The sequence below is a fragment of the Strongylocentrotus purpuratus genome, unplaced genomic scaffold (assembly GCF_000002235.5).
Source record: "Strongylocentrotus purpuratus isolate Spur 01 unplaced genomic scaffold, Spur_5.0 spur5_scaffold_15, whole genome shotgun sequence".
Classification (NCBI taxonomy): domain Eukaryota; kingdom Metazoa; phylum Echinodermata; class Echinoidea; order Camarodonta; family Strongylocentrotidae; genus Strongylocentrotus; species Strongylocentrotus purpuratus.
This window is the reverse complement of record NW_022145600.1, coordinates 4,110,037-4,126,361: the sequence shown is the minus strand read 5'-3', so window position 1 is coordinate 4,126,361 and position 16,325 is coordinate 4,110,037. Positions and strand designations below refer to the sequence as shown.

Sequence of the window (16,325 nt, the reverse complement as noted above, 5' to 3'; positions counted from 1 at the left end):
CACATCACTTCATACCACATTCACACGTACCCCAAACCAATTCCACATCAACCCCAAACCTACAGACCTAGCTAGGGCATACCAAAGCGCGGATCCAGGATTTCTTAGGGGGGGGGGGGGCCAAATTTGAAATTATGCGAGCAAAATATTGGTACGTAATGGTGACACCGGCAGTGGTGAAATGAGCAAAAACGTGTTTTGTTAATGTTTTTTTTTTCTTTTCGGGGGGGGGGGGATCCGCATCCCCCCATTCTTGCATGCAGGCCGCGCTGAACGTTTCTCTAAGTAGGTGGGGTGGTATTTACAATCAGGTAGAGCGTAACGTAAATTGGCGTGGGGTTTAGGGGCGAAGCCCCGCGGGGGATCAAGGGGTGGAGCCCCCAGAAGTTCAGGTGGTATAGCCATTTACTAACGGTCAGGTGAGCATATGTTGATACCTTATTTGTGACACTGGCAGGACACAAATGGTGTGGGGTCCAAGTGGCGGAGCCCACAGAAGCTCAGAGGTTTTATACATTAAATTACCGTCAGATGAGCATATTTTGATACCTTATTTGTGACACTGGCATGTCACGAATTGGCGTGGGGTTCTAGGGGGCGGAGCCCCGTAAGCTTATGGGTTTATGGCAATAAATTACGGTCAGATGAGCATTATTTTGATACCTTATTTGTGACACTGGCAGGAAACAAATGGGTGTGGGGTCCAAGGGGCGGAGCCCCCAGAAGCTCAGGGGTTTTAGGCATTTCATAACGGTCAGACAAGCATACAGTGGCCTGCCTTAGGGCCCCTGGCGGGTTCGGGTTCCTCTCCCTTTCCTTTTGATGGAGGGGAGGCAAGGGCCTTTCGGCCCCCCCTCCGATCCACACGTTTTTGGCGGGATTAATCGCAACTGTTCCCCCTTCTTTTCACCCTTTTCTTTTCTTCTTCCTGTTTTTGTTCCCTTTTAGCTCTCCTCTTTCCCTTTCCCTCCCCCCCCCCCTCCCACCCTTTGGGGGCGGGGTTGGGGGAGGCAAGGGCAACTTGTTGGCGTGAAAATTACAACTGATATCCCCCTTCTTTTCTTTTCTTCTTCCTCTTTTTTTCCTTCCCTTTATCTCCTCTTTTCCTTTGTTCTTTCCCTTTCCTTCCTTCTCCTTTTTGACGGGGGGGGGGGGGGGGGGTAGGTAACAGCTAAGGGGTAAGGCCCTTTCGCCCCCCCCCCCCGATCTCCTTCTTTTCCCCCTTTTTCTTCCTCTTCTTTCTTTCCTTTCTCTCCTCTTTCCCTTTCTCTCTCTTTTTTGCGGGGGGGGGGGGGGCAGGGCCCGCTGGCCCCCCTGGATCCACGCCTGCATACGCGTACCCTTAATAATACTGAGTGGGGGTGGGGGGAACGGAATGAGAAAAGAAGAAACCTGGGTCCCATTTCACAAAACTTGTCATCAGTGACAAAATGACAGTTTTTGTTACAAGCTCAGTAGTGAAATCTTTGCCTCTGATTGGTTATCAGCAGATTTGTCACTGATTTTTTTTTCTTCGTTTGTCATTGAAAAAATGCTTTGTGAAGCGGGTCCCTGGACCCCTTCCCTGACCCTCTTCTCATTATCAAGCATAGCCTTGAAAATTCGCATTTCACTTTCCGAGTAAAAGTGGTGCCCCCAATCATCCATGTGCCCCTCAATTGATGGACTCATGATATGACACTGCTCGGAAGGCCACTTATCTTAACTACCAATTGAGAAACAATATCCAGTATCAGGGTCGTCGATGCGAGAGGGGGGGGGGTCGGGGGTTTTGAGGGCGGTTTACCTTCTCGAAATGATTTCAGGATCTGTGTAAATTATGAAGATGTATATCGAATCTGGTTTAGTAATAGAGATAAACGAAGGAGAATCCTAAAAAATTAATCGTCAATCAACATAAATCTTAAATAATTCAACTTTATCTGTACTTCAATCATAAGCGGACATTGGCTAAAACCGGTCCGCAAAAAAGACGCAATTTTCGGTGCCAACACTGCACACCGGCTCTTTAACTACAAAATAATCAATCGGCCTTCGAGCCAAAATATTCGACCGCACTGCTAAAAAAAAAGAAAACTACTAAAAGGGGTCCCTAAAAATGACCAGTCCGCTCCTAAACTATAAATTATGAACATGGTGGGTGCGAAGAACAAGGGGGCTGTCGCAAAAACCCTGTATATGGATGGCAATTGTCATCGTTGTCATGCCTGTGTTCATTCTCGACATCATTGTGTTATAGGGCGGCTGCGAAGTCAGCGGGATGGAAAACAAGGGCCACGTTGTTACCACAGTCCGCGAGAATCTCCTCCACCTGCAATGGAAGGAAGAAAGAAAGATTGAGTGACGAAATGTTATGGTGAGAGTTTCCCATGTTCTTTCACTGGCGGATGTATAATAGGGGGACACAACCGGGTCATGCCCCTCAACCGTTTTTTTTTTTTTTTTTTTTTTTTAAAACAATAACCCTTTTTGTTTTCTCTGCCCATTATAATTGTTTAGATTGTGCCCCCTGCACAAAATCCTGGATCCTCCTATTGTGTACATCCTTTCAAAAGGTTTGGTAAATCTGGAGGTTTTTTTTTCTTTCTCTTTACCTCTTCAGAGGGACTTTATTGTTCCATTTCAAAATATATATATATTATTTACAAAACAAGTCAAATGAAACACATGAATTATATACAAGATCAACATAATTTCTTAAAATTATCATTTTAACATTTCTAATACTTTCTTTACTTCTTCATTATCGAAGTTTCTTATATTTTCTTTGTATTTCAATTAACATTTCAATAATGAAATAAAATCATTTATTATACCTCTTTGGATTGGTTGGTACTTCCCCAAAGTTCCGCTTTACATAGTCTTTGTATATAACCAGTTGAGCATAATTTATCAAAAAATTAAGTAAAGTAAATTTTCTGTTATCTATTTTATATCCAATCAATAACATTTTCATATCAATTTCAATTTCTATTTTAAAGATGAAATATATAATTCTTGAGATAATTTTCCAGAAAACTCTTAATTTCTTGCAACGAAATATAAAATGTTCAATAGTTTCTTTTTCACGACAAATTTCACATTCGTTAGACTGTACGATTGTCCATATAAAGAGATTGTCTTTAGATGGCAATATTCTATGAATCAATTTGAAATTATATTGTTTGATATTGTTGTCTCTTATCTTATTAAATTTGAACTGAAATACATCTTTCCAAACAAATGTCTCTGGTAGGCCTAAAATATTTTGCCAGAAATGGATACCAATTTTCTCTTTTTTCTTTTCTAGCATTAAACTATAGTAACTTTTTGCTGTAGTACATTCAACGTTTATAACATCTAAAGTTGTCTCACTATGATGTCCATAGTTTCATTGAGACGTGAAGCTTTGTTTAAAGGTAGGTATAGATGCTCGGGCATGAGGGGGTGATCTGAGCGTATGAAACAAAACCGCTCCCCTCAAACTTCGGCGCATCGAAAATTTAGTAACGCCAAAGGTATATGGTGTAGAAACAAAACAAGTCAGTGTGGATGATGCTGGAGGGTGGGGGAGGGGGTGCAATTGAAAACACATAAATTAGAGGGCGTCTCAAATGAGAGCGTAAATATTTATGGATCCTGAAGCATGATCGGTATTGGCCAGAAGAGGGGGCGCAAACAAAAACGTCTTCTGTCATATTGCACACATCGAGTATGAAAAAAAAATTGTGCTCTAGAATTTAGACCAAAAAGGCACCGGGAAATGACAATCTTACTGTATTTTTTCTATTTAGATGTTACTTATGAGACTATTGAAAAAGTTTTGCGCTTTCCCCCCCCCCCCCCCCCCCCCAAGAGATCGATATAGATAGATAGATAGATAAATAAATGGGTTTCATTAGAATCTTTGTGTCTGGCAGTTAAAACTGAAATGAACACGAACTACAACAACAATTTCTAAAGAACATTAACATATTAATATGAGATAATGCATTGACCCGTCTCTATTCTCTAATGATTAATGGTGCTCTTTGAGACAAGAACGGGAGTGTCGTGGTCGAGTGGTTTAAGGCGCTTGACTTGGAGATGTGAAGGTCGAGGGTTCGAATCCCGACACCAGCACTAATATCCTTTGGCAAGATATTAACCTGCACGTGCTACTCTCCACCCAGGTGTTAAATGGGTATCCGGTAGGATGCGACCGTCATTGTTGGTCAAACAGTTTTTGAGCGTCATGTAACGCCTGGCTGGAATGCTCCCCAGGGAGTGGAGATTGTGCACACGTTGTGTGCGGGCAAGCACTGAATCCAATGACCGGGGTAATAGTATATTTGTAAAGCGCTTAGAGACATTTGTATTAAGCGCTTTATAAAAATTAAATATTATTATTATTATTATTATCGTATTAGGTTTACTCACCTGGGCAGAGGTGACGCTGACAGAGATTGGTATCATATTCATTTGCGTGAGCGCCCAGTTGACCAACTCTCCATTGTTTGTGATGCCAGGTACCAATTGCCGAGAAGGGATACCACTACGTGCTACCAGTCCTTCCGAATCAAACTTCGTCACCTTCAGTCAAGACGATTAAAAGGAGAACAATATTACCTTGAGCGGACCTTAAAGTAAATCATCCCCATGAAATGTCAAGACTTTTATATTTCTACCTTGAACTTGTAATTCATTTGCCTACAGATGGTTTTTAAAATACTTCTTAAAAGAGTGAATGGTGGCAGTGCGAAATGAAGGGAAGATATTCCATATTTGGGGGCAGTAATGAGAGAAATTATACACTCATCCGAGAGACGTTGTCAGAATACTGAATAATGCAGGGTGTGAGGACTTTTCAAATACATTTTCGAACATAATGAAAGATCTTTCTTTCTCCCCCACTCTCTCCGCTCTCTCTCTCTCTCTCTCTCTCTCTCTCTCTCTCTCTCTCTCTCTCTCTCTCTCTCTCTCTCTCTCTCTCTCTCTATTCTGAGCCACGTCGCCCCCCTCCCCCCACTCCGCCCGTAGCTACACCATTGGACGGGAGTGCACAATACTTACTTCGTTACCTACAAGAGTCAGCCCGAGCTTCTTGAGATCGATAGTCGGTTCCTGCGGTCTTGAAATGTAGCTCAGCACCCCATGAGGGATCTTTTTGACGGAGAAAGTCACCTTGAAAAAAAAACGGTACAAAATAAATAGAAAACTTGTCCCCAAAATAGATAAAAAGTTTAACAAATTACCACAACTTTAACAATCATTAAATCCGTCATAAAAGAGAAATACTCACCTCTCACTCTCTATTTGCAGTTTGTATCCACACCCTCCATTTCTCTCCCTCTCTCTCTCACTCTCTATCTCTCTCTCGCTCCCCTTCTCTCTCTCTCTCTCTCTCTCTCTCTCTCTCTCTCTCTCTCTCTCTCTCTCTCTCTCTTTCTCTCTCACTCTCTTTCCGTCCCTCGACCTTTCTGTTTGTCTGTGTATACGTCTTTCTCTTTCACATCACACCCAGAGCCATCTATACACAGAGTTTGGCCAACTCGGTTCGAGTTGGACACAATATTGCGACTACTGCTTTGTTGGGCAAGAATATAGCCTACGCCATATTGTGACCCAGTGAAACCAAGTCGGCCAAACTCTGTGTATAGATGGCTCTGATCACACCGTCTCTCTGGCGCCCCCTCTAATATTATTTTGTATCTCTCTCTCTCTCTCCCTCTCTCTCTCTCTCTCTCTCTCTCTCTCTCTTTCTCTCTCACTCTCTTTCCGTCCCTCGATCTTTTTGTTTCTGTTTGTCTGTGTATCACACCGTCTCTCTGGTGCCCCCTCTAATATTATTTTGTATCTCTATCTCTACCTCTATTTCTATATCTCTATCTTTATCTTCTTTTTTTTCCCCTCTCTCTCTCTCTCCCTCTCTCTCTCTCTCTCTCTCTCTCTCCCTCTCTTTCTCTATCGCCACAAAAACTAAAAACACAAATCATTGCTCACCGTCTCCCCCTCATTAGCTTGGATGCATTTGGTGGCTTCCTCCACCGAGGACACGGCCTGGTCATTGATCATGAAGACCTCATCTCCAACCAGCAGCTCAGAAGTGCTCGGCTCAACCCGGAATCCACTGATGCTGTTGAATATGAACACATTTTCATTAAGACAACTTCTTTTGAGGCCGCTATCTGTCGCTTATGATGGCGGTCTCTTCCACTTTTGCACCGATAGTTAGGATAATATTTTAAATCTATAATATTATATCATAGAAATATGAAGTTGGTTATTATTATTATGTATGAAATTATGTAAATCATTTTGTGACATGAAGTTCTTATTGTATGCACATTTTGTAAAATACCTTACGTTTGCATGTTCTTTGTCATTCAGTTATTGTATTTGGAAAATGCAGAAATAAAATGAAATGAAATAAGATAAAATCATATGTAGAATAGGAGAATAGGGCTGATAACTAGATACATAAATCGAAAGGCGAGAGGGATCGAACCCACAGCCTTTAACAAAAATAAAGGTTAAACCATTCGAAGGCTACACAACCTCTACAACGTTTGACTCTAGCGTGAAGCATAAAACAAAACCAAAAGATCATGGGTGATTACTGGTTCTACAGTATTACCAGTTTTTTTTTTATCTCTATACATATATAGGCGAAACATTTTTGATTGGATCTCAGTAAGCTCTCGAGCTTTCGTGGGTAATCCTGTTCAAGCTGACTTACTTTTGATCTTTTATTTTTGTATATTGTTGTATGTTGGAAGCTTGTCGAATAAAAATCAATCAATCAATTCACATCCTTCTAAAAAGCAACAACAACAAAACAATATGAAACAAATAAACGCAATGATTATAATATGTTTATGGGCTGCAGTTATTTAGTCTGCTCCCGCTTATCTCTGGCAGTGTCCAATCAAAATGCTGTAATTCAGCAGACTCTACAAAAAACTCTTTTTTTAACCCATAAAAACAGTACTTTAAGTGGCATAAACACCATTCAAGTTATTGACACTGACTCACTAAACGATATCCTTAATGGTGGACAGTTTCAAAGCGTCCTTTTCTAGCAGGACGTCTTTGGCAATCTCGACAGCCTTGGCATCATGAGACATTTGTGTACTGCGAAAGCTCCTAAAAGAACAACATAATGTGAACATGCATGAATATCATATCATTAAAGCTAATCTTGAGCTCTGGTATGGGAATCGTATTTTGAGAGACAATTGCTATTATTCATTCTGGCTTGTTTATCCTGCAGTAGATAGTTGTTTAAACAAATGAGATAAAAACACACACAAAAACCTCATGTAAATAAAGGTTTATGAAAACTATAGGGCCTATGTCATAAACATTTTCTTTCGATGATATTGTTGTTATTATCCCCTTTAACCCAATGATGATACAATAACGATAACAATTATTATAACCCATATAATATTATTGTATCAACGCGGAAATGAATAGTCAATTCTTAATTGATCTCTCACATTCATACAGGAACCACTAATTTCAAGGCTGTTATTGCGATGTATTGTTTTGACGACGCGAAGCGAAAGTGAGATTAAATTAAATTACTTGGCTATAGTGCCTCATTCAAATCGTATAATTTATCAACACAGTGTATATGTACGATTGGCAACAGGCACAGGAAGTGCTATGAAATATTAATAGGTTACAGAATGCTAAATGAGGAAGTGTCAAATATCAGTAGAAAAGGGTAACTTCTGAAAGTACGAATTATTGAAATACCTTAGCAGATAAGCTTTGATATTGATATATTTGACACACAATGCAAGGTTATCATGTACATGAAAGATGTATAGTTAGAGAATAAATAGATTTTTACCATACCATGACTGCTAAATTAATGCATGTATTCATGATAACAGGGTTCGTTTTGAAGGCATTTCATAGTCTCCTACACAAAATCTTATTCTCTTTTCAATCAACTTCCAGGATTCCAAATTTCCTAAAAGTTTAGCATTGCTAATAACCTTGTTCTCAGCGCGAGCCATTTTTTTAAATAAACCTTATCTATCAACTATCATAATTTAGTCGACAAGTCTAAATAAAATGACAACCTTAAATAATTGACCGACAAAGGTAACATGAATATATCAATTATCATGACGTTTAATGAATGAGACTCTCAGTGGTAAAGCTTACTCGAATGGTTGGGGGGGGGGGAGATAAAGAAAGGGAGAGAAACAAAAGAACGCCAAAGGAACAAAAAAGGGGCCCCTCTTACACTTTTCCTTCTCGATCATTCTGTTCCTTCGCTTTGCATCAATACTTCCTATACAGAACAGCGTCCGCCGCCCCTCGCCCCCCCCCCCGTATCTGGACAATTATAATCTTTAACAGAATTACTTTATCGTCGTTGTTCCGTTGCAAGCGAATGGAGTGGTATTGCATGAAGAGAAATTAAGTTTATGATTGAAAGTCACGAAATAGAAATAACTACTAAAAGAGACTACACAGTGTAATAATTATTAAGCGATAGGCCTAAATAAACTCCCACTTCACCACTCTCCAATGAATGTGACAGCCAGCCAATTTATCGATGAAAAATTAAAGCAAAAGAATTACCATTGATTAGTTTTGTAATCATAATGTACTTATTAAGTAGTCTAGTTTTAGAGTAATTTAATTTTGCTTTCATAATTTTGATTGATAAATTGGGTGACTGATAGCATTTGAATGATATTTCAGTTTCAATACTTAGGGGGTTAAAGGGGTTCTTATAACAGTCCTACAAGTTTACACTTCGTCTTAATTTGGTCCTGTCTTATTTGGACCAGATGAACATTATTTAGTCCCATTGGTCAAAATAATATCCGAATATGGTCAGGTTTCACTAGATCACTGGAAAATAAGATGAATGTAAAAGTAGGACCAATGCAGTATGGAACCAACTGACGGTATAACCATGAAGCAAGGCCGCATAGGACCACTGATCAAAGGACAAACAAGTCTAGGGCGTATGGACAAAAGAACCAATAGGACAAATAGGAGTCCGATTGTACACGGTGAAACTTTTAAGTCAATATTAAAATTTTGCATATTATACATGCCTTTTGTGTAGTCATAGAACTCACCTGACTAACTGATATACTTTCTCATTAGTTTCAGCACCATGTTGTTTGACGGGTGACGTTTCTGAAGAGCTTGAAGTGGCTTCCCCCGGACTCGGCCGCGCCCTAGCTTGTGGCACCGGCGGCAACGGTGGTAAACTTTCCTGCCTCTCATTGCTGCTGTTTCCAATGATAGACCTTGGCTTAGAGTTTCCTCCAGCAGGTAACGGTGGGGGCATCTTCAAAGGCTTCCGCCGAGACTTTCTCGCCGGCTCCCGCTCTGGCGTCTTTACCGCCTTGACTGGACTCTTCGCCGGCGATACGTTCTCCTCTGTAGCACTTTTCGTCTCAAGGGTCGGCTGCTTGAGCTCCTTGGGAATCGCTAGAGGCATCTTCGGCGGAGTTTCCGGGAGCGGAGGTTTGGTTCGACGAGTTACAGCGGTATAGCGGGGCTTTTCAGGGGAACCGTCGAAGGGGCGCGGCTTACTCTCTTGCGCGTGTTTCAGACTCTCGAGGAAGTCAGATGAAATGGCTGGTCGATCGTCCACCGCCGCTGGCAACAAGGGCTTCACTTCGGGCAACAAGGGCTTCGCTTCGGGCAAACGGGGAACGTTCAACGGTGAGGTCTTCGACAATGAAAGCGAACTCCCATTCGACGGGGCATCCTCGACCACGTCAGCGTCAATGGTCTTCTTAGCAAAGACACTGGGAAAGACGTACCCATCCTCATCTAGATCGGCCTGCTCGGAAACGAGTCCATCTTCTTCACCGACATCGGAAATGATGGGCGAATTATGTTTCGTGGTTATCGATGGCGAAGGCTTGGTACCCGTCCAAGAGCATCCGTCATCGTCGGTAGAGACAGAACATCGCATCGGTTCATAGTCCTGATACTGGTATTTGAAAGATAATCATGACTCACTGTGAATGACTGTACAAATAATATTACATCAAAGCGAACTTGTAGAAAAAGTAAGAAGGATTGTCTTACTTTTCACTTATCATGACTGTAGACATGTACTTCAAGTACGGCTCGCCATGGGTATCACTCAGGATCTTGTTTATTTCTTTGCTGAGATCTAGTAACTTGACAGACACTTTGTCTTTTCCTTAAGTTTTTGGTGATGAGATTGCTAAAGATAAGTTACGTTCATTACCATGATCACATTTTGTTTCTCACAAATCTTGGAGATCATTACTATTTTGAAGCTTTATTATAAATCTTTGTGGATTTCTACAAGACATTAAACATAAAACATACTTACAGGCACCGTGTACACGTCAGACTGGCCTGACGCTTTGCCACCCAGGGAAAGATTGTCGTTGTCGAGCGTATCCTCTAGAGGTATCATCGGAGGTCGTTCTTGACTCGGTGACCGTTGCTCGGGAATCGACGCCATCGTATTCGTGGTCGTTGAAGCTCGATCGCCAAGTGCTTCTATGATGTCATTATACCACAAGTCACGTTGCGATCTGTTTTAAGTTATTAAACATAATTGTTGATTCATAGATGTATTGGTTGATAAATTGCCATTTGGTCCAATCAACATAAATATTATGGTCTTACACTTAATAATCCGTTAGAGCAAATCATAATCGGACCAAATGGCATTGGACAATATGCCAATATGCCAATAAACCGTTTCTTAATATTTTCTTCATTATCGTCTGTTGGAGCCGGAAGAGGTTTAACTCTGCGTTAAAGTATGACATGAGTTAACGATTTTCTGGCTCCAAAGACACAGAGACGATTATATTTGTGGTCATAAAATAAGTAAAATGGAAACAAAGTCGACGACTAAGTGGCGTAGCTTCAAAGGCACATCCCCCTCAATCCAATGGCGAAGAAAGAGGGTGACAAGGGGAAGATGGGAGAGACAAAGAGTGAGAAAAGAGATTGGATAGAGAAATAAGTGAGAAGGGAAGGGGCGGACAACATAGGCAACATAATCAAAGATCATACGATCAAACCCACGCCATCTAAAATCTCGATAGCCTTGATTTCTCGCATTTCCTCCTCGTAGTAAGACAGATGCCTGATCTAATGACATCATGCAGGGCTCCTTGCTGGATCCACGCTCCGCTACTGCAATTAAAGAGTAGATTGCTAAAGGAAACTGCTAAAGGGAGCTTTTGAGAAAGCTAGTACCTACCTCCCTTCAGCTTTCAGAAACACAATCTTGTCGTCCTCGGCTTGGATGCCCAGGTAGTTATCGTTTCCCGCGTAATCTGTGCCCTTCGACTTGAGGATGGGTGGCAGCAGTTCGGTCGTGCAGCCGTTGACAACCATGCTGACCCGAGGTTTGCCTTTGTTGGACATCTCACTCCGATGTCCCTGCATGATCACAGTTCCGCTGGTCCCCTGGCGGAAGCATTTCCAGTACATTGGGGACAATTCGTATGCTTCCTGATGATGCATAAAGAAACACGAAAGTAATCTCTAAAAAGACGTGACCCGACAATATTATTGCTACGGGATTTTCTTCGCCAGGGTTGTAGGGTTAGGGTGGCAATTTGTTTCATGGATAGGGTTATGGTTAGGTTCATGTTTAGACAGACAAATCCGTCTGCTTTGTCCAGGATTGCAGAGAAAGATATTGAACGCAGATCAATGTCTTGTCGTTTAGATAGCTTTGATTGAAATGCTAGTAGGTCCACCGTTCTATATTGGGCCCGCCGCCCACCATCATTAATGTTATGGCAGACTAATTATGATTTTATTACGTTAATCAGACCAGGTTGCAGTTTCGTACATCGGCACGTACTCCAACTACTGTATGTCAAAAGACTGCCGCCTAATTAGTTTCAGGAGAGTATCCAGGAGTGCGATAGAAATAATGAATGGCCAGATATGTTTTTCTTTCTGAAATATTGCAGCCCACCCCCCCCCCCCCTCCCTGCATGATTTTCAGAAGTCCCAATAAAACTCCTATGAATTGGCTTTGTTCAGGGTGGTGTAAAAAATTGTTCCCCCTCCTCCCTTTAAAAAAAGAATACAATAATAATCTGACATACCTTAATTACATGTGCCTCCTAAAATTATTGTATCCCTTAAAAATGTAGACCCTAAGAGGCAAGTGCAAAATATGAAAAATAAATTGTCAAAGATTTTGAGACCCCCCCCCCCCCCCCTCCCCCTCCTCCCCTTCAGAATCCTCGACCCGCCCATGAATATAATTATGGTTTACGACATACCTTTTGCAGCAGAGTCTTCTTTTTGTAATTAAAGCAGGACAAGACTCCACTTCTCACTTGAATATCTGGTGCCTTGTTTTTCTTCGACATCGCTTCTTCTTTATCTCTTAATAATTAGTTAAGTTTCTTTGGATCACTCTCCAAAGATTATCAGTTGTCTTCGATCAATTACACCTCGCTCCGGAAGGTATATGGATCCGAATCACTTGATCTCGGCTGCTCTCGATCAATAAATATTCCACCTCGTCTCGTTCAGAAAAGTTGATGTACCCGAATCACTTGATCTCTCTTATTCTGAAATAATCCCGCTTCGTTCAGGAACGTAGGAGGATCCGAATCACTTGATATCACCTGTTCCCAATCAATTCCTCCTCGTTCCGAAAAGTGGATGGATCTAAAGCACGTGATGTAAGTTGTTCCCGATCAGTCCCGCTCGGTTCTCGATCACTGTCCTGATCTAAGCTGTTCCAAATCAGTAGCGCCTGGATTCCAGAAGGTAGCAAACTGGGTCCAAATCACTTGGTCGCGAGCATTCCCGATCAATTCCGCTCACTAGGTCTCGATTAGAGTTGGATCAATCTGCTTCACTCGACTTCGCTAGCATGATAGGGATAAATGTAGCATTGTTCTTGATCAGTGTGGATCAATTCGGATCACTTTTCTCTAGTGTTTCTTACTAGCGATTCCGCCTATAATACTGGATCAGTGTGGATGAAGCAGCATCACTCGATCTTGAAAACTCAGGATCTATGCCTAATCAATCTCAACCATGTTCCTTAACCACTAAGTATTGGTCCTTGATTATCCGCACACGATCAAGCTAAGGCTGTGATTTGATCTGATAACATTTAAATCGTTCAATCTAAGTAAAACCCGATCAAATGTGATTCGATAATGTGTCCAAAGATTCCTTTAGATACATGTACAGCCCGGGTGTACAGCACATGGTGTAAATCGTCTCAGATCGATTCGACTTCCTCCTAGTACTTCTCGCTTACAAGACACAAACCAGAGAGGTTAGTAAAATACATGTATGTCGCATACAATGCTTCACCAACAATTTGTCGGGTCATTTATGATTGTGAATGGAGGCTGAATGGAGCTGTAATGCTGTGACAACCAGACAGTTATAGTTTTAACAAAATTAACGAGTAATCAAAACCAAGGCTTTCAAAACTAATATTCTGACACATTAATTACTTATAGGTTTTTCATCCTTTCAACAGAATCGAAAGTTCTTCTCTTTAGCTACAATTATATATGTCAAGTTTAACTTCCGCCTCCCTTTCACTCAGATCGTCTGTTTGGTGCCAGAAGGGTATTACCTCATATACTTTAACGAACAGTTAAAGCCCTTCTGGCTCAGAATAGACAATAATATAATTATACTAGAGATAAAAAAAAAGACTTCCAACAAGCAATATCGAGGGAAAGACGCAGAGAGGGAGTGAATCTGGGTGAGAAAGAGAAAGAATGAGAGAGAAAACAATGTACGTGTGCGCGTGTGTGTGTGTGTGGGTGTGAGCGCGTGGGTGTGTGGTGGCGTGTTATTCTAAAAAAGTGTCTAGTGTGTGTGTGTGTGTGTGAGAGAGAGAGAGAGAGAGAGAGAGAGATGTGGGGGTAACAATAGAGCCATCTTCTGGCGAATCCATGTTCAGAAACGGTATTCTTTTTTTAATTTCAAATCTTGAAGACAGTACTGATTTATTTTTTTCAACATAAAATTAAAGACAGTTCCACATTTGGGGTAGTTTTCAGAAGAAATGCATCCTATTTAGAGTTTATTTCAAGAGAAAACATTACATGTACAAGACACAACAAAACTAATATCTATCAATTGGTAAAACAGTTTTTTTTCTATCGTAGATAGAGATGGCACTTTCATAAACACACTCTCAAATGTAAATTTGTAAAAAATTATACAAGATGTCAACGAAAAACTGAGAGCTTTTTTTCCTTCGTATTAACCAACATTTCATACAGGATAGAAATTTAATGTAGCGGAGTGGGAATCAACTTTATAGGAGTGGGAATCCACACGGGAGTCATATTAGGGATCACTTCCTTTGGAATTAATTATGAAGTTTTCTCCTCCATTTCACTTTGAATGAGTATGAATATTTATTCTGTCCTTTTTTTTTCTTCCACAAACGTTTTGTGTGATAAAAGTATATGATTGGAGTATTAGGCCTATGAAGTATCATACACTTTTTTAAAATTAAAAACATATCCTAAATAGAGTTTAATTTTAGAAAATTTGCATTTTTCAGGGGCATTAGCAAAAAATATATAACTGAAGTGTTCCTGGATGAATAACATGAAGAAAAGGACTAAAATCATTGTATTGAAATGTTATTAAATAAACAATAATAAAAGAATTTTTAACAACATTACAAATTTTAAAACACAGATGAAATTATTATACATCCAAGCCCATTGTAATAGAACAATATAAATGTATTTATGATTTTATATAAATCAATTAGCTGTATTAATAGGTATTTTTAATCTGATAATATTATTCAAATCCTATACAGTCTGTTATAAGGATAAAAGATAGACTTACTTTAACAAAGGATATATTAATTTCTTTTTCATTTCACAAAAAGTGCGAAAACTTAAAAGTTTACTAATAAGTTTGTTATGATTGCTCTCCAAGGCATTTGAAAATATACAATGTATTACAATTGAAAGAAACAAATATATTGTTATGTTATATTTGCACAATTACAATACCTTTTTTGTCTTTATTAACAGTAGGGCACATGGGCATATAATCAACAAAACCGAATATAAAGAAACTGAACAAAAAAATGTTATGTCATTTACAGTATATGCACTATCCCCCTCTACACTGTTATCTTGGAATACATGTTAGTTATAATAACAATAGTAACATTTTTATGGAATATATGCTCCCAAGTGGTCCACATTGTAATTATTATTACAGCTGTCATTGGATTCAATTCCTAAACCACACATCTGACAAAGAAATGTACAACATATAAAAATATATGAGATTAAGTTTATCCATTTTTGCATTGTTAGTTTTTGCAATTGGATACAATATTAGAGGGACTGGCTAGTGACATAGATAAGTCTGTATATGCATTTGGATTCATATTATATAGATATTTATTATGATTTATAACCACATTATATGTAAATCAATATATGAATAAGAGTAATAAAAACAATAATTATCAATAGGTTTTGCCAAATACTACTACAAATAATTCAGGGCATACAAACAATCATAAACATATTTAGATATTTGAAAAATAATAGCTATCAAGCCTTATAATTGAGATTCTTATTTGACCATAATGTAATACAAATAAAAATCTGCCTAAACCTGATCTAATACAAAGGATACATCTTGAATATATATTGAAGGATAAACATGTATATATCAATTACATAAATGGAGGGGGAGGGGGCCTGCTATTGGGTTCAAGAAGAGGGGTAAAAAAAATTGTCCACAATAAATTCTATAAATGTTATATGCGGTATATGAATAATAATAATAAATAATAATAAAAACGTTACTTATAAAGCGCTTACCACCGAAGTCTCTAAGCGCTATGAATGAACATAATACAGATATTGACATAAAATAAAACTGTTTAGTAACCCTCATTTTTATAGTGGTGCAGAATTAAAGTTTGAATAATACACACAAACTCAGAAGACTTTAAAATAAGCTGATTCTTTAGTGGTGAATTTACATGTGTTTTACATGCCATTTCTGATTGTGAGCCATTATAGATATGCATATATACACTGCTTGAAATAAAATTGGAAAAATTAATCACCATTACAGACTAGAGGACCTTAGATTACAAAATCAACTTTTGAAGCTCTTTACAGACTGGTTTAATAGGCATATTAATATTTCTTTGTTTACTTACATTATTAAAACTTCTAACAAAGATTTTTCACAATGGTAATTAGTTTCATTCCACTGATAAACAGTTCCTTCAAATGGTCAAATGTATGAGAAAGCGTATCTTGCCTAGTTTGTAACACTCACAAATCAATTTTCCTGTTTAATACAATCGTCGCCCCTTCATATCTTTCTAG

At 39.4% G+C, this 16,325-nt stretch overlaps 2 protein-coding genes across 2 annotated transcripts; both read right to left on the bottom strand.

The window, feature by feature from the left end:
* Positions 1–1,374: 1,374 nt before the first annotated feature.
* On the bottom strand, positions 1,375–7,124 carry LOC115923989. The gene is made up of 5 exons (XM_030985402.1): positions 6,994–7,124; positions 5,962–6,094; positions 5,032–5,142; positions 4,399–4,551; positions 1,375–2,311 (listed from the first exon to the last, which is right to left on the bottom strand). Exons 1-5 carry the CDS (start codon positions 7,083–7,085, stop codon positions 2,234–2,236), a joined length of 567 nt encoding a protein of 188 aa, XP_030841262.1. The 5' UTR covers positions 7,086–7,124; the 3' UTR covers positions 1,375–2,233.
* A 1,943-nt stretch (positions 7,125–9,067) lies between these two features.
* LOC115918667 (titin-like) lies at positions 9,068–12,670 on the bottom strand. The gene is made up of 4 exons (XM_030986415.1): positions 12,243–12,670; positions 11,201–11,454; positions 10,313–10,520; positions 9,068–9,940 (listed from the first exon to the last, which is right to left on the bottom strand). Exons 1-4 carry the CDS (start codon positions 12,330–12,332, stop codon positions 9,068–9,070), a joined length of 1,425 nt encoding a protein of 474 aa, XP_030842275.1. The 5' UTR covers positions 12,333–12,670.
* Between the last annotated feature and the right edge of the window lie 3,655 nt (positions 12,671–16,325).